Genomic DNA, 25,611 nt, shown 5'->3' with positions numbered 1-25,611 from the left:
TATGATCTAATCCAGTTAAAATTGCAAGTAACGGCCAATCTTTATTTATCATACACCGAGTAATGCATGGTATGAAATCTTGACATTTCGTTCAATAAAAAAAAACACACAACATGCATCATTCTTTACACCACTTTGAAAGGGGGGACCGATTTGAGCCGGTCAATTTTTCATTCTAAATTATATCAAACTCGGTTTAAAGAGCAAAACTCAATACATTAAAATTTTGAAAAATACAACTATGTAGTTGTATCATAGTTTACAGACTTCACTACTGAAAACGTGTCAGAGTTAAATAGTTTACCAATAGTGCGTTAATTGGAGTGCAGGTATTAGTTACCGGCACTCAATGTTTGTCTAGAGCATGCTCGTTGATTGGCTCATTTTTCTGAGGTTTACTTATTGCGACGACAGGGAAAGAGATAACGATAGAAAAAACATATTCAGCTACTCGTGCATTGGTTACTTTTTTCTGGGGTTAAAAATTGTGACGACAGGGAACGTAATTTTAATTTATCCTATGGCACAAGAGAGAAAAAATATCAAAACACTCGGCAATCTGATTTTTACTCGGGGGCATCTTCCTCATACAAATCAGATAGCCTCTAGTTTCGGTGCTCTTTCTTTTACTTAAACTTCAGATTTGAATCCGTTTAGGTTTTTATTTTTTTTTTATCTAACTGGTGTTTAAAAGTCATTGAGACACTATGATTGCAAATTATTTAGAATTACGACAAAATGAAATTATCTAAATAGTGTTCGTTTTTTATATAAAATGTTATATCTGTATTGATTATATCTGATATGTTACATCATGTATTAGTGTGTTTGATGTGAATATAGTACTATTAAGAAACGCTTTGTTATATTCAAGTAAAAATATTTGATACAAAACAAAGTTTGACATGTAATTGAATTGTCTTTTTATAAACTAATTTCAAATTTCAAGAAATGTATGATGATATACTCATATATAACAACTTATTTTGTACCAGTTTTAAATTGCAAGTCAAGATAGTATTACCTTTCTACGTTCTGTTTGGCCCTTTAAGATCTTATATTCTTCAAAAGTGAAGGAGCGAAGCAATTCTCATAAAACATTTACCAACTCTTACAATACATGCAATGCAACTGGGAATGTGATATTGCTCAATGATATAGTTGCTCTTATTAACGATGTAATGTGAGCGAAATATAATTTAATGTTTCTTTGGTTATGAAATACTAAATGTAATGTGATAACAGATTCACCACTAGATACCTGATTAGACTAAGAATTGCAATAAAAAATCTTTCAAAATTTGCTCTCGTCAGTAATTTGATATTGCCACACATTTTACAAGGCTAGTTTTAGACATTTCTCTGGAGACAAAAACAGTGCTCAGTAACGAAGAAATAAATTGTTAATCAGAACAAGATATATATTTGAAATCAATAGCTTAGTCGGAGTAACAGCTCTGATGGTAAACGTTGTCTCGGAAATTATTTCAGCGCTAGGTCGTATCAAATCTCCAATAAATATGTATATCTGAATGGCATTACATGCAAGACGTCAGTGTGCGAAAACGTCCTCATATATGAAGACATATCTGTTAACATAATGCAAAAACGTTCTATATTAAAACAATATCAAAAAGGAAAGTTTGTTATTCAAATATATTGAAAGGATTTGTTTATTCTGGAGAAAATAAACTTGGATAAAGTGAATCATTGGATGTTAATTGTTCATAGAAATAAAATAAAATTTGATATTTTACTTGACTAAGACATTTAAATTCACTGAAATCTATGAAAAGAATATCAAGATTCATATTCTTCATTAAGGTAAATACTTTAGATTGTTATTCTCCGTAATTAACTTTTAAAATTTGAAAACAAAATAAAAATTCAAAGAAACGATCGGATTAATATTCGAGCGTTACTTAAAACTATCATTGCAAATTGGAATTCAACAATCCATTTAAAATTTAAATTAAGAAAAAAAGAAAACTAACTTTTTATTTTTATTTTATATTTTTAGGTAAATACAATATTTCAAACCAATGACTAAACTTTTATTTTTCTGCTGTATAAATTGTCTATTTTGTTGAAATATTTAATTGTATAAAATCAAATTGTATAAAATGTATATTTACTTATGACGGAACCACTTTTAATTTTGGGACAATCTAATTTCAGCTGCAAACACCATACATGTTGGACAAACACAAACTATTACTACTTAAATTCCCCATAATCAAGTTCATTTCATAGTCTTAAATAAACAAAAACATAGAAACGTCATTTTTATGTGCTTAAGTTTAAATTTAATAAGACAATGCAAATTCATTTTAGAAATAAAAGCTGGTATTGATTTGTCATTAGGAAAATAAGTCTACATATGTATCTATTACGTGTCCCTTTATTGCACGACTTTACATTAAGTTCTAATTAGTTGAGACTTTAAATTACATCATTATTGCTTTTCTTGAAAGTTAATAAGCTGTTAATGACATAAAAGCAATTTGCTTGTAGAAATGTATTTTTAATAGAACCTGAGTATGTTTAAACAATAAAATTAGATACATATAATGAAGATAAAACATCACAGATGGAGGGAAATTATCTGACTGATTTATTCGATCACAGTGAAGAACATAAATGAAAAAGTACTCATCTTGAAGTAAAATAATTGAAATCAACCGAAAAATGCAAATGAACTATTTAAGTTAATAAAACATTTTCGAAACAAGCAATAATTGGTTTATTTCTCAATTTTTAATTGAAGGAATAAAGCCCAATAACCTATTGTTATGATATTTGTGACGTTAGATTTGTGTTTTGTGCACAGACGAGGGTAGAATAATAGTGACTTACGTATGCATAAGAATTAAGGACTAAATAATTTTTATTGTATGTCATATTTAGATTTCTTTTATATAAGGCAATAATAATCACACAATTCAAAAACAAATTCATTTAAAGAAATAAATTGATAGACATGCTATTAATCTTGTTCTCACCTTTGATATTAATCTTATAAGGACTAAAGTATATTTGCAAGAAATTGTATACTTTATAATGCATATAACTTTAATGGTTTAAGTCATTCTTTCAAAAAAGTAAGAACGAAGGTTTGATTTTTGCTTAATATACGAAATAAATAATGGTTTTGTTCAAGATGAAGTACAACTACCTCGTCCATTAAAAGATTAATGTCAAGTGAGACATATAAATCCTTCGACATGTCTTTTAAAAGATATTTTAACTCAGACTATGTTATTAACTTTAATATTGTCTATATTAGTTATAAATTACAGAATTTTATAATTCAAAGATAGAATGTCGACACAAACATCTTGCATTTTATAAAAGAATGAACATTAATTTTGTGCTTTAATTCCATTGCAATTCGAACAGAGATGTTGTTCAAATTAAAGTGTTTTTTATTTTCATGAAATAATAAACATTAAAAGTAGTTTTTAGAACTACAATATAAAAATATAATTGTACAGCAGGTTTAAAAAGCTTGGTATATAACTGAATTTCATTACTGAATTCCACTACAAACAAACAAATACGAAATAAATTTTTCAAATTCTTTTGATCAAAATACCTCCACCCAAATGGCGTGATGCAAGTAAAATATACAAGATTTCTTAACATTGAAATGATTCTGAGTTGAAAAAAATGATTAGATGGATATGCCATCTTTTCAATTCATCGTGTGTAAAAAGCTCAAATTAGAATAAAAAAATTAGATTTGATTTTATATTGAAAGCAATTGTTTGATTATAAAGAACGGAAAGTCTAAGTTTCATCTGCTATTGTTAAAGGACAATTCAATTTAAATAGCATTTGTTGTGCTTCCAGGTTAAATTGAAGGGAATATCGTTAAACCGGCAATAAATTTCATTTAAATGAGTTAAAGAAACGGAGTTAAGAATCCCAAAATGTTGACTTGTTTTGCTTATGCAAATTTTCTTTGATTTCTTCCTCTTTGATAGCAGTTTCGTATATATTTTCATAACGTGTAATAGTATCTTATAATGTAGATGCATGATTGTATTCGATATGACAATTTATAATTTTCTAAAACTAATATAAGATATTGCAATCCTAACTGAGATACAGTATCCTACCTTGAAAAATACACTTTATTGTCAGGGATGCCTGATATTTATTTGGTTTTTACTTGTATATGATGGGTAAAAACTTTAACTCCTCGTTAGATGCTTGCAGTTATCATAACATCCAAACATTAAATAAATGACTATAGAGAGAAAAATATGTTAAAGACGTTTTCTGTAGTTTTCTGTGTGCATCGTTATGCGCTTCCAAGAAAGATAATCACGGATAATTACTCTCCAAAAAGAGGGTCAAGTTGAATAATATTCGGATAAGTGTTTAAATTTCGACTATAAGCAAATAATGAGTAAAAAATACAGAGTAGATATTTCTAAATGTTCAGGAGGAGATCGGTTCAAAAGAATAAGAGGTCGTTTAGACAACATCAGATAAAAGATTTCTCCTAGCACTAGTACGACATCATTGATAATGATTCTGCGCGCGTTACCCCACCCACTTGTGGTATAGTGACGAAAGTGCGTCGCCACTTGATTACTGGCAGACAACTGGGCAAAGAAGTTTAAAATGATATATTTTAAAAGTGTTGAATAAAAAACAAAATTAATATCTAAGAAATGTTCCGAATTTCATTATTTTCTTTGTAAATTTCTGAATACTTGCTTACTGTTCGGGTATGTAAGTAGAGTGAAAAAATAATATGGCCCTTAAAATGTTTTAAAAACATATTCAGTATCATTTACTTAATATAACATCATAAGAAAAAGAAATTTTTATTACAACATGTTTTTGTTGTATATTTGACAATACATTTAGTATAACACTGATATTTCTTAAGAAATTTTGACAGTTGGCATATACGGTAACCATGGAAACTGCCCGTTTACAAAAAACTAACACGTCAACATATGTTTTTATTTCTATTTTTGAATCCACCATTAAATGTTACTTGATATATCAATAATGTAGAAAATTCTATGAAAGAAATTTCTTGATAGCTTTAATTTTTACAGAATTCATGTTTATTTTTCTCATTTTTTGTTTAGTTAAAAAGCATGAAAAACTCATTTTTTAAAGAAATATGTTCCAATTATCGTTTGTTTTATACAGAACCCTAAGATAAAGCAAGCTTTGTATAAAATTATGTTTATTGTATGTGTAATAAGCTGTTTTATACATTTTTATAACACAGTTTGGCTATTTTGACAATTTTGAGGTATACGGTTACCATGGAAACTGCCATTTTTCAAAAAATCCAACACGTCAACATATATTTTTCTTTTTCTTTTTGAATTCGTCATTTAATTTTACACAACATACAAAAAAAAATAGAAAATCCTATGAAAGAAATTTTTCAATATCTTTAATTATTCACAGAATTCATGTTTATTTTTTTCATTTTTTGTTCGGTTAAGGAACATGGAAAACTCATTTTTTAAAGAAATATGTTCAGATTATCATTTGTTTCATACAGAATCATTGGATAAGGTTATCTTTGCATAAAACAATGCTTGTTGTGTGTATTTAGCTATCTTATACATTTTCTATTTGTTATAACACAGTTTGGCTATTTTGACAGTTTTGAGATATACTGTTACCATGGAAACTGCCATTTTACAAGAAATCCAACACGTCAACATATATTTTTCTTTTTATTTTTGAATTCGCCATTAAATTTTACTTATCATACAAAAAATTTAGAAAATTCTATGAAAGGATTAATTTTCATAAAACTGTAGAAAATGTCTTTAAAATGATTGCTTAATTTTTAATACAACGTAACTACATACAACAATTATAAAATACGTATGCGGAACTATGTTTCATTCATTCATTCATTTATTCATTCATTTATTCATTCATTCATTCATTCATTCATTCATTCATTCATTCATTTGACTGTTACATGAGATACTTCATATTTTAGTCTGAAATTTGGCATAAATTTTAATTGCAATTATGGTTAAAATTTGAGAAAAAAAATGTCACTGTTGTTTCAGTTTAGAGTGAAGTTTGCTTTGAATTCATATTCTTTACACAATTAATGATGACTAGATTACCCTTATCATTCAATAAATAAATCATGATTTAAAACGGTTAAATAAACATTCAAAATCGTGCATATATAATCACAAATAAAGACACATGACAAGAAATAAAAGACAGCCTTTTATACAAACAGTGTGTTCTTATTTGCAATGTTTTCGTGTTCATCGGTACTTTTTATGATATTTTTTTAAAGAGATTACTTAAAGAAGCGTTTGATAAACATACTATTAAATAGCTCTGATTTAATACTTCATACATTTGCAGTTATCTTTCTACCAAGTGGGCAATTACTTGTGTTCAAATAAACATAGTATATTCCTTTAAAACAACAACGGTATTTTCAAGAAAAAAACATGAAATGTTCCAATCACTACTTTGACAGATATTTGTTCTAGTGATATAAAGCGTTTGATCTGATAAATTTGGAAATGGAAACAGACATTTTAACTGGGATAGTAAATACCACAGGAAGCATAAACATAACGACAACACCGGTATATGATTATGAAATAATCAACAGCCCTCCAATTGAGGAACTTGTTCCGGTATCACTAGCATATGGCTCGACATTGCTGCTGGGAATCGCTGGAAATGTTCTGGTCATATTTTCTGTCAGTCGTTACGAGCAAATGATGACAATAACAAACACATTTCTACTTAGTCTAGCCTCTGCTGATCTTCTACTTCTACTTGTTTGTGTACCAGTCAAGGTAAGATTCGCTTTCTTTCTTGTATTGTAATTTGAATAACATTTGGCAAAACTATACTTTTATTATACGGTATAAATATAATCTTTAAATCTAAGGATCTAAGTTAAAAACTTTAGATGGCTGATTTGTGCCTGGTCGTTTTTTTCGCTCCGTGGGACGCAAAAAAAGACAAAAAACAAATAAACCAAAAAACATCAAAGAAACACAATTTTTCGACAAAATTGTGACTTTGCAGAAAACAGCAAACCTATTTAAATGATACTGTTAAAATTAAAAGGCCATTGTAAAGATTTCATGAGGATAAGTATATACATGTTATAATTTGCTAATTTTGTTGCTGACGTATGGAAATACACAATTATACAGGACTGGTTATGTAAGAATACATTGAGTGAAACATAAGTCAAGAACTTAAAGCAAAACTAAAATATCCAAAAAATACAGCACTGATGTCACTTTTCATGTTTCACTGTTATTGATTAAGTTTTACAAATCTAATATACAAAGATATGCGCCAGAAAGAACCGTCAATATAAAGTGAATCTATCTTTAGACAAGAATGCATTCGCTGGCAATGTTGTCCAAAATGTCAAGTAAATTGATGCACTTCCGTGTTAAAATTACCAATACGTCTCTTTGATTCACTTCCAGACCGGTTCACGGATATATTGAAGACATTGAAATAAGCATTTTCCATTAACAACCATTCGATCAATTGGATATTATAGCAATGGCCTATAGAAACTAGTTTTTATATAAAAAAAATAATCAGCTTACATATAAATTTATATATATATGAGCGTGTTGTTTTTGTTCAAATAAACATGCAAAGTAGTCTTTTGTACGTTTATCTGCTCACATATCTTAAACTTTAATACGCACATTACCGGAAATGACTAAACATTCTCGTATTTGTCATTGCTATAAACACTGTGTATTTTATATATAAATTTCTTAATATATTGACATTCTTGTTTCTTTACAGGCGTATGTCCCTTTCCACAAAATAAGTCCTAAAATTGAAATGATTATCAAGGTTACAGCTTCTCAGTATTTGTTATGTCACAATTTTATTTTCATTTACCAAAATATTTTTCCTCTTACAAAACATATTCCTTATAATTTGTGAAAGTCAGAAAGTCCTTGAAAATAATATTTTAATTTTTTTTTCTAAAACTATATTGTTGTTTTTAATTTGTTTTTTTTTTTTTTCTTTTTGTTTTTTTTTGTTTGTTTTTTTTTTTTTTCAGAGAAAAAAACCAAATTAGCGTGTGAAACGTATGAAATTTTAGATTTTAAAAACATATGAAAATTTATTTTAAAACATGACCAGAATGCAAAGTAATATAGGCATTTGTCCCGGGGAAAATGTTTTCTTAGTTTATACTTAAGAAAATTGAATAGCTGCATACTATCACAAACCAATCAAAAAACACCACAGCTGATTTGAATGATTTATAAGTACAAATGTATGCCATCCAATATATACAGCAGTTTTGTCGATAATGCTTTCTATATTAATTCCACATATATGCCTGTCTTTTTCTAAGGGTTATGAGATTATCTTTAAGAGATCTGGGCATCATTGATAAGAGATTATGCTAAACACACGGCTGCAATTATTAATGTAGTATTGATAAATTGTCATAGTTCACCAGGCTCCCATTTAAGAGTACAAACAAAAATAAAGTAGAAAGATTACTTGCTTACGCAATCTGATACAACATCATACTGGCCTTATTTAATTAATCAACATTAATGTTTTGTTTTGGTATAGGCTTAGGACGCAAATGTCCATTATTTTTAGACTGATACTTCATCAATGTCTGGTTTAATCCGTTATACGAGCGCAAAAACAAAACAACGTTTTCAGACAAGACCAACCTGAAAAATAACACTTGTTCGAAATGTTAAATGTGCATTCAAAAACAAAATGGGAAAACGGTAACGTTAGGGATGAAATAATTGAGAATTTGATAAACTATTTGTGAAAGTGTTTTCTTTACATTTAATACACTAAAATCAATAGCATTTGTATATACATGTATTTGTGTTTTTATTTAATGAATTCAATTGGTCTTTTATTTAATGTCATATAATTCTACGCATATTTTTCGGGTTTGTGATAAACATTAAATCGATCTTGCACATTATTTAGGGAAAACAGATTCTGTTTTTTAACTAATAATTGCTGTTTATAATTGCAGGTACCGTAAACTGTTTAGATATTAAAATAAATGATGTTCCCACTTCTAAAACTGGGACAATTAACACAACAATCACAAATTGTAATGTTCATTTTAGTGATAATTTACTAGTTATATTAATCTTCACTCTCATTGAAAATTTTATGAGATCATTGATCACTGTCTCTGTGTGCAAGTGCAGTTCTAGAAATATGACCTTGCATAAGCATTGTGAATATCAGTTAAAGGTATTAGATTTATAATTAACACATTTTCAAAAAGCATTTCAAACTTAGAATTGATGAACTGTATTATATTTTGGACATGAAAAGAAAAAATTACAAAAGTTTACCTTCTTGTTTGAAAAATTTTGACAATTGAAATATAACTTTTGTATCATTTTATACAACAATTATAACAACAACAATAAAGAATACGTTTTCATTATCTGAAGAAAAAGTTTTGCTAGATTCATATTTTGCTTAGTTAAAATCACTAATAAAGAACCATAGCTTTTAAATAACTTCAAATAAAACCAATGGCAAATGTCTATGGAAAAGATTTAATTGGTTTATTGAGACATGCAATTGTTTTTTTTACATCAAATGAGTAGAGGGTGGGGTTCGAAAACCTGTTAGATTTGTGATATAAATTAGGGGCATCAACATATTATTTAATAATGATTATATCTATACAAATCTAAACATTTGTGAAATATATAAAGGAAGTTAACCATGCCGATTTTAAATTATAATCATTTTAAGTTGTTACCCTATCCAATTTCGCACAATAAATAAAACTTTAATTTTTCAGATTTTATATAAAAAAATAAGAAAATTATTCAAAATCTGGCCAAACAGAAAGTAAAAATAAATGAAGAAAAAAAATGCCTTTTCTGAGGTTTGAATCTACGCCCTATTGAAACTCTGTGTCGTCACTGAAAATGAAATATATTCTGCATTGAGCGTCTAACACCATAAGTCTTATACATAAACTGTAATTTCTTTTACACAATATTGAGATAAGAAACGGAACATTACAATGTAAGTTAGTTAATGACTCTAAATAAAGAAAATAAAGCATGGTGATGATGGCACAATTGCATTAATATACTTAATGACTTTATCAACGCATGTTTTGGAACAAAAACATTTATTATATCATTATAGTCATACACCATCGTGTCAACCTAGTCATTGCGGTTGTTTAGACACCAACACATTTTGATTGAATGAAGAATGAATGCAACTCTTTTCACGGTTACTGAATTTTTTTTCTACACTGTCAAATAGTTTCCATAACGGCGCTTGGCTGCAATAGAATTACACACAGTAATCAAACATAAGACTTAAGTAATTAACGTTTTTATTAATACGAATATAATGCTTACAATGCATAATTCATTTTGTGATATACTTGATGAATTAATCACTTAGTATTGTCAATTGATTTTGTTAGAAATACATGCCTCATAGATTAAAGTTATTCCGAATGATCAGAACTTGTATATATATATATATACACAACACAACTGATACAGCTGGGTGTACTTATCAAGAAAATACAAACCATTTTGTCGTTCATCAGCTTCCCCCAAAACGACCGAAAAGAAGTTGACAGTAATGTGTGATGTCATTGCGTCTGTCATTATTTGTCTACAACACATTACCAAGTCCTTTCGGGTACCAACAGGAATGTCAATGGTCATTCAAGGACTCCAGAATAAAAAAACAACATGCAGACTAGACCCGTAAGCTGCTCAAAAGTGAAATTTAATGTAATTAAATCTATCTGATGTTATTTGATAGTCATGTTTATTCTCACTGTTAAACATCTTTGAATACCTTTAACTATTATGTGTTATAAAAATAAAATAATATACAGTGAAAGTTGAGAAAACCGGACGGCTTTCGGACCGAGGGTTTTGTCCGGTTTTCTCAGCGGTCCGGTATTCTCAATGCCCCCTTCACCTGTTCAGGATCCTATAAACCGAGCAATGACTTACAAAGGATGCTGAACGTATATTTGCATTTTCATTATCATATGTAAGTGTATTGCCAAATAAAGAAATGATAAAAATACTATACAATATGTTCTTGTTGTTTTTGTCCCATTATTGCATATAAATACAAAACATTTTTGGATTTAAACAAACAACAGTTACCTCATAACGACAAAGTCCGATTACACCCGCATATGTTTGGGTAATGGATAATAATTTAACGAACATAGTTTACTTTGTTTATAATAATGTCCCAGTTGTAAATATTGCCTATACCATATTTGTCAGATAAAGATTTTTAAAGTAGGTCTCGGCAAAGTTTCACTGTCTTTAATTAATTTAAATTTGTCACTTATAGACAGCTCTCGTCAAATTATTTTAGGCCATGGGATAGAACTGATACATGTATAATTCATTAAATGTTTTTTATTGAATTTCGTTTACGTCTTATTTTAATACAGGTGTACGTTTTAAAAGTACTTAATAATAATAATAATAATAGTAATAATAATAATAATAATAATAATAATAATAATAATAATAATAATAATAATAATGATAATAATAATAATAATAATAATACTGATAATAATAATAATTATAACAATAATGATGATAATGATAATAATAATTAATTATTATAATAATAATAATAATAATTAATGCTTTATTTTACGAGGCTACATATTCGCCAAAACGATCTGTATACACTTTAGTATATCTGACCTTATTAACTGAATGACTTTGAACTAGAATATATCATATTACAGCAGTGATTTGTTGTACATATTCGTCAGGTAGGCAATGTATATATTCAATCAAAGAAGATGGTTCAATAAGAGGTTATTGTTATTTTGAATGTTTGTTTTTGATATTTTTCTAACAGCTTTGAGGAAAACAATGAGCGTAGAAAAAATGCATACTTTTATACTTTTTCCAGACTGCTAGCTGATAAAAATGTTTTATTATTTTTTAATCGTCTTAAATTGACTTTTCCATCAATCTGTTTACATTGTCAGATATATTGTTCCCGAATGTTTACAATTTTTACTATATTTAATTTCAAATAAATTATCTTTTCACAATGGGGTAGGGAAAATATCTAAATCAGTCTCTTTCTTGATATAAAAAATAAATAAGGAAACATGAAACCGCAACACGAATCTAATTACCACCAAAAAATTAAATGATAGCCCGAAATTGTATAAGGTGACATTTCGCTGTGAAAACATTCAATACAAAATTCTACAAAATAGAAAATAGACGATGAAAGTATCGATTTGTATTAAATATCTTCTTTGCCATAAATGTACGAGTACTTGAAGGTTTTCAAACTTTTAAGATACCATGTTAATGTTATTTAATTTTTTGTAGAGGAACACGTCTTGATTATCACTTGGCAATTGTTAATCACAAAAGAATAATACTGTCTGACATTTAGAATTTAAATAGCAATTTCTAAACAAGAATGATTGATATTTCCTGTAAGGGCATTTAGGTTCTAGACACGAAGAAATGTTCTTCTATAGAAATGTAAACATGAGTTTTATAACATCTTAATAATGGTTTAAGAGCATGTTAGATGATCATTGTAAGATGAAACAAACGCTTTCTGTGAAATTATGTGTCATAAAAGTAGTAAAATGTAAAGAAAGTTATATCTTGCATTTCATACAAAATATTTACCACCTATTAAAGTACTTATTTTCAAGAAGCAATTGAGGCAAAAAGCAAAAGATGTGCATTTTGCCAAAAAGTAGCATATTAGAAACTACATCAGAGCAAAAAAAATATTAAAACCCCAAACCTTTCAGAAATAAAGAAATAAGAATAAAAGCATTCCGTGGAATAATTGGCCTTTTATATCGTGGCATATGATTTATTTCTTCTTGCTCAGACTTCTATATGAAATGTGGTATATTGCATTTGTCTTACAAAATTCTCATGAACTATTCAGGAACCATAATGTCATGTGAACTTGGGTTCATTTCATAAAAAACGTATATTTGTCGGCAGAAGAATATTGAGACATTTTCAATTGTGTTTGTACTGATAATTTCCTTCCCCTTCCTATTGTTGTCATATGATATTTGAACGGGGTACTGAGTGGCTATTGAACTACATGGTACATGACACGAAAATGTTGCAGTTATTAAAATATAGTGATTTTTTAGGATAAATAAGAAAAATAAAACTGGTCTTTTTTGAAAATAAGATAATAAATTTCATGAATAAGAAATAATTACATTGTATGTATTATTTCTTTTGTTTTCGAAATAAGTATTTAAATATATTAAAACATCGACAAAGTAACTGTTTTTTAATAAGATAAGTAGGTATAAATGAATTTTTACATGAAAATTATGAAATTTTTAAAAATAAAAAGATGATTTATTTTAGATATTCATTTATTATGTCTAATTGGTTCAACTGACAAAATATGACATCACAAATAACCTTAAGCAAAGCAAGAAATTATGCTTAATCATGTTCGAATGTTTTTAAAGTAAAATGTACGAGAGTATATATTCTGAACAAATAATCTCAATTATTCATGATTAACCTGCATTATACATTTCAATTTTGTAGGCATATATATTGTACGCTTAAGAACAATTAAAGTAAATAAATGTATTTCTTTTTTTGTTGTCAAGTGTTTTTGAAATGCATTTTGTATGTGTATGTATATAATTTCACAAATCTATATATGACTGTGTGTTTAAGGGAACGACCGTTCAAACAGTACAAATTATAAAAGTAGAAAAGTATTTTCAGCTTATAGATTTTCTTTTCATGTTTTATATGCATGCACACGGTCAAGACAACAAAAGTTTATGCGTGCAAAACTCACAAACATTCAAATCAAACAATGCATGCTGATATTAACTCCGGAAAACCTCGCGCGCTTTATGTCTGGTGCTGAATTTACAGGAATAAGAAAAAACATTATCCTATTGCTATACTGTAAACCAGTCTAATCATAATTGATTAGCCATTTTCGTAATTATCATGTTTTTGTAAGTTAAAATCAGGCATGTTCAATACAAGCTGGGTGTAAGTTTTGCAGTTTAAAAAAAACATATACCAAACATATGCCAAGTAAAAAATACTTTATATCATTAGGTAAAACATTACGATATTGCACTTTTCCGACTGAGCAAATGTAAGGCAATGTTCTGTCGGTACAATCGCTGTTCACCTGGCACCAGAAACAAATAATATAATTAATAAAATTTGCTTTCATTTCATGTTAAAATTTAAAAGATATTTTTCTAAAAACTCGTTCCTGGATAATAGCGCTATTGTTTCTTCGTAAAGATAAATACAGTGTACTCTTAATATTATTTTCTCCATAGGGACATACAAAGTGGTTTCGAACTCACATGAAAATGGTATTTCTATGTATAGGTAACCAGAAAAAATTCAATAGCTGACAGCGTTCGACATAGGCGCCTCTTTTTCTGTCATCCATTTTTTATCATGTGGTATTACATTCTCCATTGTGATTAGTTTATTGTAGGTAGTCTACAGGAATAAATGCTGGAATTGTGCTAATTGTATATGTTGCGGTCCGAAAATGTTGCGGACATGCTCTTATTTATCCCTTATATAAACTATATAGATACATTTGCCGTCAGCACCAGGGGTACTCTCTTAGCACTTGGTGAATGCACTCTAAAACACCTAGTTGTACGGAATTAAGTTAGTCTCTTAGATAAAATCTTCTTTATTATATAGTGCTGGCTTAAGTGAATTTATTCGGCAGGTCCAGTACATTTCATATTAATGATGTTCTACCTGACCATAGTGTGTTACGTTCAAATTAGTGCACATGTACATTTCTGCAACAGTTTTTGTGGATGACAACTGCTTTTGACAAATGTTTGAATTATATGTTAGTTAAGGGTACAAATCAGTTATTTGTGTTCCCTGTATCTGTGACACTGTGTCGAAAATTATTTGGTAGTTGTTTGAAAACACTGTGGTGAAATTTATAGATGGATAAAAGTAATAGTCCATGTTGAAGAAAATCTTGCAATGTGTTTGATTCATGAGACAATTACATGTTTGCCTCATCTATAAAACATAACCATCTTAATTGATGAAGGAGCACCAATTGTCATTCTCAGTCCCTTATTAAAATGTTTGTGAAAGACTTTAGCATAATGTTTTTACTATAGCTGTAATTTGTATTTGTTAGAAATGTTTAATTGTTAAAAATGTTGTTCTGATTTTCACATGTAGAACAAGAAGAAAGAAAAGTAAATTATATATATACGGTAATGATAATAGACATTTTCTTCGTTGTGTTATTATAGAACATGTTTAATGAACCACGTGTATGTTCTTTACTAGCTCACTAAACTAAAAGCATTATATGTTTTATGTCTTAACACATTTATTCTTTCATATTTCTCAACAATACATTTTACCATTAGAAGCTTTTAAAAGCTAATAATGGTGTGTATGTTAAAGCAAATGATAAGAAGAGAGTTATACATATAAATATTTTATACCATTATTGCCTTAGACGATAATATTCGATGAAACGACCTTCGAAACCCGTTAGTAGTTTAAAATATCGAGAATTATCAGTGCTTTATTTCAATATTATAATTGGTATACATTTGATGTTTACAAAAATATACTCGCAGTGGTTTACAAATATATAAATAAACAGCTTATACAGTATTCATACTGTAAGCCATAAGTTACAGACTTCCCACTGAATTCATATGGCGAATATGAAACATACTTAAATGCAGCCAACCTTTGATATTAATATAGTGGATAATACTCAGCAGTGCTTGGCTAGAATTTATTTGCTTTGTATATCAATCTGACGTACACAACCTTAAAATGAATACACGCAAATCAGTTTACATTAATCTATATTGTTCAGAAACACTGCTCCTATATGCGTCTATGAATGCCAAAACTTAAGAAGTCATTCCTCAATTACGTCCGTATCTTTTTCAAACAAATTTTCAAAGCCAACATACCGACTAGAAACTATAAAGAACTTGTAAAAATGTAAATGTCTTACAGTAGTGGTTAACTCATAAGAAGAAGACCTAAAGACAATCATTTTTAAAAAAAAACGTCTTTAATTTTTTCCTTAGCAAACTTTTATTCTAAATTAGCCATAATTAGCTAAATGTGCCATAAAATCGTATCAACAGGAGCGGTGACATAGAAACAGAATTAACTTTGGCTGATATTTGTACCCATTTTTTCTTCTTTTTATTTGTGTAGACTTCAACTTCATTACAAACATCTCAAGTTAATGTAGAAACATTTAACCGTCTCTTTCTTGATTTTGTCACTCTTCTCAAAATTTCTCAACAATATTCTATGCGTTAATAAATGAAAAAAATGTCATGTAAGAATTACGCCAAGTCACCATAGCATATACGACATCGTATGGAAATGTTAAGATGCTTTCCTATACAATAAAACAAGACCAACTTAGTTTCGTTTTATCAATACCGTACACTTAGTCAAATCTTTAAGATACGAGATATTTTTCGAGGCAACCACCCCAGCCAGCTTACAGAACGTTGGTGGTTCTACTCAGGTTCCCGATCCTGAAACTAGAAAGTCGCCATATGACCTATACGTTCTTGTGTTACTGAGACTTAAAATCCAAAATAATAATGATGATTAAAATCTGTTTAAATTTAAACGTAGAAATTTCCTTTTTAAAATGTTCAAATTCTGGCAGTCCGTGTGGAAAATGAATACTTTCAATTTATTATATTATCCTAATTCCAAAATAAATATTTTACAAAATTTCCATGTTATTTAAAAAAAAATTCTGTGATTTAACACAAATGACATCTACATAAAATTAATGTGTTTTTATTGTCTACCACGAGTAAATATTTGATTAATGGTATTGTAGATATCAATTACGTATTAGTTTTTTTCGCATTATGGCCATAAATGTCGTATAATTCAGATCTTGATCATTTATAACGTAACATTTTTTTATCTATCATAAATGTTTGATTACATATAACACTATATATAGATCTTTGCTTGACAACCAATTCTAAAAATAATTTTACTACACCAACAGCAACAAGTACTTGTTATGGTATTTCTGGTATTTATCTTTGCAAGATGGGTTAAAGAAAGGGTTGCTAAAATAATGAAATAAATAACTGCATGAAAGGTACCGTTTTTGCTAACGTTGTTATTACTTGAAGCCCGATCCTTTTGCGTTATATTTTTATGAATATTTGTTTTGTATGATTCATGTAACATGTAAATAATAGTTGTAATGAAATATTATAAAACTATATATGAGCCGCGTCACGACAAAACCAACCACGACAAAACCAACATAATGCGAGTGCGATCAGCATGGATCCAGACCAGCCTGCGCATCCGCGCAGTCTGATCAGGATCCATGCTGTTCGCTTACCAACTCTATAACAAGCAGAGAAACTGAAAGCGAACAGCATGGATCCTGATCAGACTGCGCGGATGCGCAGGCTGGTCTGGATCCATGTTGGTCGCCAACCCATTATGTTGGTTTTGTCGTGGCACGGCTCATATATGGTTGTTGTTTTCAAGATATTCAACAAGTTTTTCTCTTCATTGTAGCTGGCTGCTTTCTTTTCCTTCATCTGGCGTTTTGGGGAGGTCTTATGTAAATTAATTCACTACATACAGAATGTATCTGCAATATGCTCAGTCGCTACGCTAACATTCATGAGTCTTGAAAGGTAAGTAAATTTTTCATTCTCTTTCAATGAACATAAAGTAAAGAATGTTCACGTAGAAACATTTTATGATGTTAATGTGCTGAAAGAAAGGATTTATTCAAACGAAAGTTGATTAGTTATACATCATAAATGTATAACTAAACAACCAATATTTTCCAAAATGTATCCAACAATATTTTGTTCCAGCTAGAAATACAGTCATTGTGTAAAAAACACTATTTGATATCAAAAGTAATTTTAGTTCAAATTTTTACGTTGATAACAGATAAAACGTTATACAATTTAATGGAATACATTGATAATAACTTAACCATTCTTTTACAATCTGTTTGAAATTTGTATACATAATATTCTAAAAAGGTATATATAAGTGCACGTCAGAGGAGCCTTTAAATCAGGATGAATATTCACGATAAACACACATAAACAAAGGCTTGGAGAAGCAATTTCCTTTTATGTAAGAGTCTATCGCTATTGTGAAACAAATTCAGCGAAATTAAAATCCTTCAGATTAAAGTCATAGGATATGTAAAGAAAAATCTGTATAAGGGTCCTAGAAGCATTGAAAACACCATTATACTATGAAAATTGCTGACTAGGGTCATGAGAGACTGTGGAAAAGTGCAACATCTCTCACGCGGACACACACGTTAGACGTAAATCTTGCAGAATATTTTAATAACCTATTAATATTTCTTCACATGACAGCGGATTTATCATACATCGATTGCGATGACACAAAATTATTTAAACTGAACCTTTGTGAAAATTTTACATAACAATTCCTTTCCATCATAACTTTAAGTCTCATTTTCCTATATCTACAAATCAATGGCTTTTAAAATGTATCATATTAATATCAATTCATATTATATTTTAGATCTGACTTTAATATTTTTTTCGGTCCTTCGGGATCATCGATTCTAACACTTTTAAGTTTTGAAAATAGAGTATCGCTCATGTCGGTGCTAGGGGACGCGAGGAATCGTGCACTTTTTCATAATCCCTCATGTGCGGACTCAATCAAACCGAGTATGCAATTCTCATGTAAATTTGTTGTGATTAGAGATACCGAGGGATCAAACTTTATCCTGATTTTATACTTCGCAACAAGGCGTCAAGTTATGTGTGGCATATGTAAAACAATGCCCCGTACTTCACTTCAGTGTTGTTCTATTTTTCTGGTCCTCCAGAATAATTGATTCCAAAACTTTTAAGTGTTGAAAATTGTGTACTGCTTAAGCCGGTGCTAGGGGGAGAGATGTTGCACTATTTTTATTATCCCTTATGTACAGACTCAGTAAAACCGAGTCTGCAATTCGTGTGTTATTTTGTGATAAGTGCTTCTGAGGGATCACACTATCTCCAGATTTTATATGAAATCATTGTTATGATGTTTCAAATATATTTATTTTGACTGAAAATCTTGTGCGTATTTGTTTTCCGAAGTTGCCACTGAAATTGTATTTTCGATGTCATATTCTTCCCACTAAATTAAGATTTAAGACGAAGAGAAACGTACTTACAACATTTCTCGATCCTCCTTTAAACTTTCCAAGTGAAATAAGAACGTTTAATTCCACAAATATTTATAAGATATCAATTACGTAGACGAAACTCGATCTTAAAAGTATGCCCGCAAGAAGCAAAAGCAATTTAATATCTAATAAATTTACTGCGTGCAAATGATTCATAAATGAACCAATGTTTTTAAGACTTATTACTTGTTTCCATTAGTAGATATATATTTTGCACATTTGCTGTGGTTACTAAAATAAATTATGTGTAATTCAGTTTCAACACTTTAGCTGTGTTTTAATTGTTATCGAGACTGTTCAAATAAAAGGCTCTAAATTTCACCATTATTTCATACATAGTTAATAAAGACTTATATTTCTTACATGTAGCATAATAAAGTTCGTTCTGGCATATGACAATATAAAGGGACTCAACTGAGGTTTTTTTGACATGACGGGACTGGAAATAATTTTTTCAGATTATTACTCTATTTGATGTAGATCTATACTAATAACTTATGTGCAAAATATCAGATCATTAGCTCGCTCCGTTTTTCCAGAATAATTATTATAATAGTGAAAAATGACCCAAAATTGAAAAGCGTTTAAACGCTTTTCACCCAAATCGGACTGAGCATAGCACAAACATATGATTTTCAATGTATGTCTTGGATATTTCTTGGTTATATTTTATTTGTATTTCTGTTTTTTATAATAATGTTTATCTATGTGAAAAATTAAAATTTATGTTTTTAGGCTTATAAACCTCAGTGGAGTTATGGCACATGGCATAATAAAGTCCGTTCTGGCACATGATATAGATATGTTCGTTCTTACATAATAACGTTCGTTCTTGCACATGACATAAAGAAGCGACATAATAAGTTCGTTCTTGTCCGCGGGTTTATGATAAGGATATTTTTGTTGCATTATTACAAAGACGATATTGTACAACTATTTCTTTCAGACGCATTGAAAAAATGTTTCATCAAGTGGAAGAATTTACAATATGATGGAATATGGTAGAATATACAAGAAAAATATCAGACATACTAGTATGTTTGCGGTTCAGAGTGGAATACCCGTCCCTCGGGAACCCGCCTGTGGACCGTAACTCGGCAAGCCTCGTTACCGCCGAATGGGCGGGTCCCCTCGGGACAGATATTCCGATCTGAACCGCAACATATGGCAGATATTAACAAGAAAATTACATGAACATGGCTTCGGCACATGAGGGATAATGAAAAGAGCAACATCCCTCACGCCCACAGAATCAGTTTCAGTGGTACTAAATTTTCAACACTTAACAGTGTTCAAAGACTTTCGAAATTTAAAACGTTTTAAAATAAATATGCTCTTTTGTGTATCCACAATATAATTTTAATCATTATTCAGTTTACATGTTTATTTTAAGGGAAAAAAACATTTTTTTTTGCTTTTTTGTTTCAATATCAATCATACCCATCCTAAATGCTTTTTAATTCAAAGCAACGGAATGTACATTTCATCATGCAGTAAAAGCACACCAGGGATTTTAAATGTATGCCTTTTATAATCTTGTAATGATTTTAAAACAGTTTTTCTGTTACAAACATCGTGACAATTATTTTTTGTTTAATGTTGTGATAACAAGCGGCTCGACAAAACAAATAAAACATATAAAACGATTTGTTCCGCTTAAACAAATTATTTTTTTGTTAAAATAAAAAAATATATAAATATATTAAAACACTTTTGTCTAGAAAAATAAATTCTGTTATTGATTAAATCATTAATTTTATTTGTTTGTTCTGTTGGAAGTTTTTGCGACATCGTCATTATAGCGATTTTTCAGGCACAAACGGGCACCTTCGTAACACACCGGTGCGGATACTGTCTCAAATGAAAGAACCTAAATTCCCTGATAGAGTTCGAACCCACGACAGCGATGAGCATTTGATTTAAAGTCGACGACCTTTGCATTAATAAAAGTCTGAGCTCAATAGAATGAATTCAAATTGATATATTAGAAAATATCTGAAAAATTACCATTTGTGTAATATCATAATTAAACTGAAATGAGTTTCTGTTACTTCCGAAAGTTTAAATTAAAAAGGTGTGCTAAGAAAGCTGATAAAAATTGAAAGCTCTGAAATATGTTCATGTAACATTACATTATTAAACAAAAAATACACACTTTAACAAATTATATTCTATTTTATATGTAATGTAATTAGACCTCTATCGGTTTCACAATATCATCAGGAGGATAATGAAAATATTATTACAATACTGCACGTTTGTAACGTCACTTTTCATTGGACAATCTTGATGTTAATATAGTTTTATATACACTGCTGTTGTCACTTATGAAAAAATCTCTCTAATTTTCCAAAAAATGAATGATGCTTGCTGTATTATAAATTCGTTATTAATATTTCGTATATGTTATATGACCGTATATAAACGGTTGTTTGCAATATAGCCATCGCCTAGCGGCCCGGGTCATATTTCTAAACAACATTTTATATAGGGCCATATAACCTGTCAAAAATCTTTATAACTAATGATATAACGTTGACGTCATTGACATGTTTCCATATTAATATTTTCATTATCCTCCGGATGATATTGTGAAACTGGTAGAGGTATAATTGAATTACATAAATTAAACGTTTGTTTGTTATTACAGTGTTTAATGTTTTATTTTTTTCCCGTAGTGTGGGACATTTGTTCGCACATTTTTTATGAGATATTATGTGTTTTATTCAGATATTACGCAATAGTTCACCCACTAAGATCGAAATATGTGTGTACAGCAAGTAGAGCAAGACGGGCAATCATTTGTCTCTGGTTGGCGTCATTTATTTTAGCTATCCCTATTTTAATCGGAAGGGTAATCAGCTTTTATTACTTGATATTTGGTTTCTTCACTTGTCTAAACTTTCTTTATAAAATACAACTCACATATTTAAGCAATTGAATTTCAAGCTTTTTTAAAAAATTTTATCAACAATCCAAGCAATAGTTCAAGTATACTGCAAATATATAATTGACGATAAATATGAAATAAAGGAAATGACACAGGCGAATTCTTTTTAATCATTTATTACACTATTTATACATTTTATTTTGTCATATTTAAGAATCATTTCATTGCACAAGAGCGTTAATAATTAAATAATTACAGTAACATAAGATTGTCATTATTTAATTTCAGGTTCACCTGACTGTTGGGATTCACCGGAATGCCACGTGGTGTGTTAAATGGTTTAAGAATAAAATTGTTAGTCAGTTGTATGAAGTGTACATGTTCTGTTTAATATTGCTTCTGCCTGTTCTTATAATGTCATTCGCCTACTATCGAATATGTAGAGAACTTTGGTTTATGTCTCGCCATCGATGTGAACTTAGAGCTCCTACGTAAGTTCTTTACTAATCATTTACTTCCTTACAAACTTATAACTCATGGGCGAAAATAATAACCAATTGTATTTCATTTTTATTTAACAGAATAACAGTAATTTCTTCAACGAAATCAGTTGACTTGTTTACACAGTACTAAAATGATATTGACCACGACATTTTGTATAAGATAGTTTTACAAATAAACCTTTTTCAGGTAGAATAAGACTTTCCAATTGTATTGCTTTTATATAAAATATCAATGCAATTTATTCTACGTAAGAAGTTTACTATTTCGTTTTCGCACGCCTGTATTTATGCTATATACCATTTAAATCATTTAATTACAATGCTTTCGATAAAAGACTTGTAACGAGATAAGAGGTTTTACCACAGAAGATTTTAAACTACCCTTTTCAGGTCGTATAGGGCTTCTCCAAGCCAAAGTAAGAGCTCGCCTTACGGTACACCTTTACGTTTTACTGCAAGTGAAAGCACCCCAGTCCTCAAAGTGAAATTTTCTGAGGATGATAAAACAAAGAAACAGGTTGGTCAATATATATTGTATTAGTATGCCTATAATGCCTTTAGAACATGTAGAAAATCCTTTTCATCTAACAAATAACATTTAGTTTTGTGTTGGTCGAAAATTAAGTTGTCAAAAATTTGTTTTGAAATATTATTGTTTTTATCCATAAATAATGGCAGATATGGCTAAAATAGAAGATTTGTACATGTTAAAACAGCATGCTTCCATGCATAATGAAAATTTTGAAAATAGAATTAAAGTAAATTATTGTGAACTGGACAAAAAGCAATTTACACATTCCAATCGGCACTTAAAATCCACGCCAATTAACAAAAGAGGTTAAAGATATGCAGAAATGGCACCAACTGCGTCAGTCATCCAGTAGAAATATGATGATAAATACTGCAAAATCAGTCTTTAATGGATCGTAACATGAAAATTGAATCGTTTATACTTTTTTTTAAAATGTAAGCAAAGTTTCCCTTAAGTTTGATTATCATGTAAAAAGTTTGGCTTATCTGGAGTCATGCAGCTTTTAATGAACATCGTACTTGAGACAAACACTCGCTATATCAGAGAATGATTAGAAACGAAAGGGATAATTCAGAAATATTCTGCATTATTAGGTAATTCAAAATTTAGTTAGTTACACACAAAATTATCTAAAACTGATATCATGCACACACAAGGCAAAATATGTAGATAGAAAGATAGTGATATTCTATGTAACTAGATCATTTCTGCAGTTGTTTTAAGTGTTTTTTTGGAAGCTAGATACTTTTTAATAACAGCTTGCAGAACTAAACATGTCTCAAGATTTGCTATTTATCTTGTTGTCTAAAGCAAAGCTAAAATGTTATAAAGATAAAATACGTGATGATTATGTGTTTTACTGTTGGTAGAAATCTTCAAACATAAGAAACAGTATATTTTATATATTCGATGTCTTAAAGCTTGTGTTGATAGCCAAAGCATACAGATATTTTTGTGTTTCAATATTAGTTTTTCAGTCTTATTTATTGTACGATCTTTTTTTTTACATTTGCATTAGAAGAAAGCAAGGGTCAGTTTTGCAACCGATCACAACACGTTTTTTTAAAAACCGTGTCGATTTACACGACTTCAAGTTGCTCATGCATACAAATACATGTAGATGACGAATAGTTGCACATAATTACATAATTCATTCAGAATCAAATTTTCCCTTGGATGAAGCAGAAAAATAAATCAGTGGGATAATGTATAATACCCCAGTATTCTGACTGTGGATTCAGATTTGCTTAAAGTTTGTAACATAAGTATATTGTGATACTGAAGATCTTCAGAGATGCTTTCACGAACAATCAAATCAATAAATCAATGTGAATAATAGAAGCAGAACAGAACAGTTTAGATTATATATATTAAACTTTATAGCGTATAAAAAGGATACGCTTGATATGTTTGTCTGCTTTTTTAAACATGTCAAGTTAGTGCTATTGAATTATACTGATGAAAACGTAAATAAAATCAATTTGTAATATCAATAAAGGTCACATGATTAGTTTAAAGAAAGCCTACTGTCAAGCTCAGACGAAAGGTCTGAAAACTTACTACTACTGAGATTCAAACTGCATTTTACCAAGTTAAAGGCTAGCATTTTAGATCATTTATTTATCTTGCTTCTTCTTATGTTTAATTGCTCTAAAGCTATTACATTCACACATTTTGATTGCCATTATTAGTTGATAAACTAATGATTTCGCGCATGTGTCACCCGCTTCCACCATCCTTCCATAGGTATTTGGATATGAATATTAACAATATTCTGTTTATAACACACCCTATCATAGGTTTTTACCCTTATCGTATAGCATTTTAGTATTTTTATTTAGATTTTGTTCGTTTTTGTTTAAGTTTAAAGGTAGCCTCAACTCTGTTTTTGATCTTCGTGGTTGCCATATTTTTAACGACGAGGTTTGTGAGATGAAAAGGGTAAGTTTGTCATATATAAAAAGTGTTAAATGTTTTGTATATTCCATTAGTTAAAGATATATTGTTACCTTCAGTTTGAAACCTAAATCTATGAAGTAAGAATACCTAATATTCAATAATTTGTGAAAATAAATAATGGCAACTGTTTACATATTTTGTAACGGAAATTCTACATGCCTGCTTGTTTGGTTTTACGGCGTAACGACACAATTTAGGTCAAATGGCGCCGAAATAGGGTACTATAGATGATTTGGCTAACATAATGTGTGACAAACTTAAAGCAACACCAGGGTCAATTTTAAGGATATACATTTGTTGATAGTGCAAAGATACGCAAACAGGAAAGACACAATTTAGATAATGAAGAGTCAATTGAATCTAAAAAAAAGATAATTAATGTTTAAATCTTTGGTTTTGTTTGCATTTTATGGTGCGTTTGCTATAAAAAAAACCCATGCCCC

At 29.4% G+C, this 25,611-nt stretch overlaps 1 protein-coding gene across 1 annotated transcript; it reads left to right on the top strand.

Moving 5' to 3' along the window:
• Nucleotides 1–1,548: 1,548 nt before the first annotated feature.
• On the top strand, nucleotides 1,549–25,150 carry LOC132716320 (orexin receptor type 2-like; the record flags this gene model as incomplete). The annotated part of the gene is made up of 7 exons (XM_060699571.1): nucleotides 1,549–1,824; nucleotides 6,379–6,824; nucleotides 17,625–17,746; nucleotides 22,015–22,138; nucleotides 22,463–22,665; nucleotides 23,068–23,194; nucleotides 25,073–25,150. Coding segments are annotated over exons 2-7 (936 nt in total), but the record flags the coding sequence as incomplete, so codon positions are not given.
• Nucleotides 25,151–25,611: the final 461 nt, after the last annotated feature.

This window comes from Ruditapes philippinarum, unplaced genomic scaffold, assembly GCF_026571515.1.
Source record: "Ruditapes philippinarum isolate M1 unplaced genomic scaffold, ASM2657151v2 ctg4763_1_1_1_1, whole genome shotgun sequence".
NCBI lineage: Eukaryota > Metazoa > Mollusca > Bivalvia > Venerida > Veneridae > Ruditapes > Ruditapes philippinarum.
The sequence above is the reverse complement of the archived record's forward strand: the minus strand, read 5'-3'. Positions and strand labels throughout refer to the sequence as shown.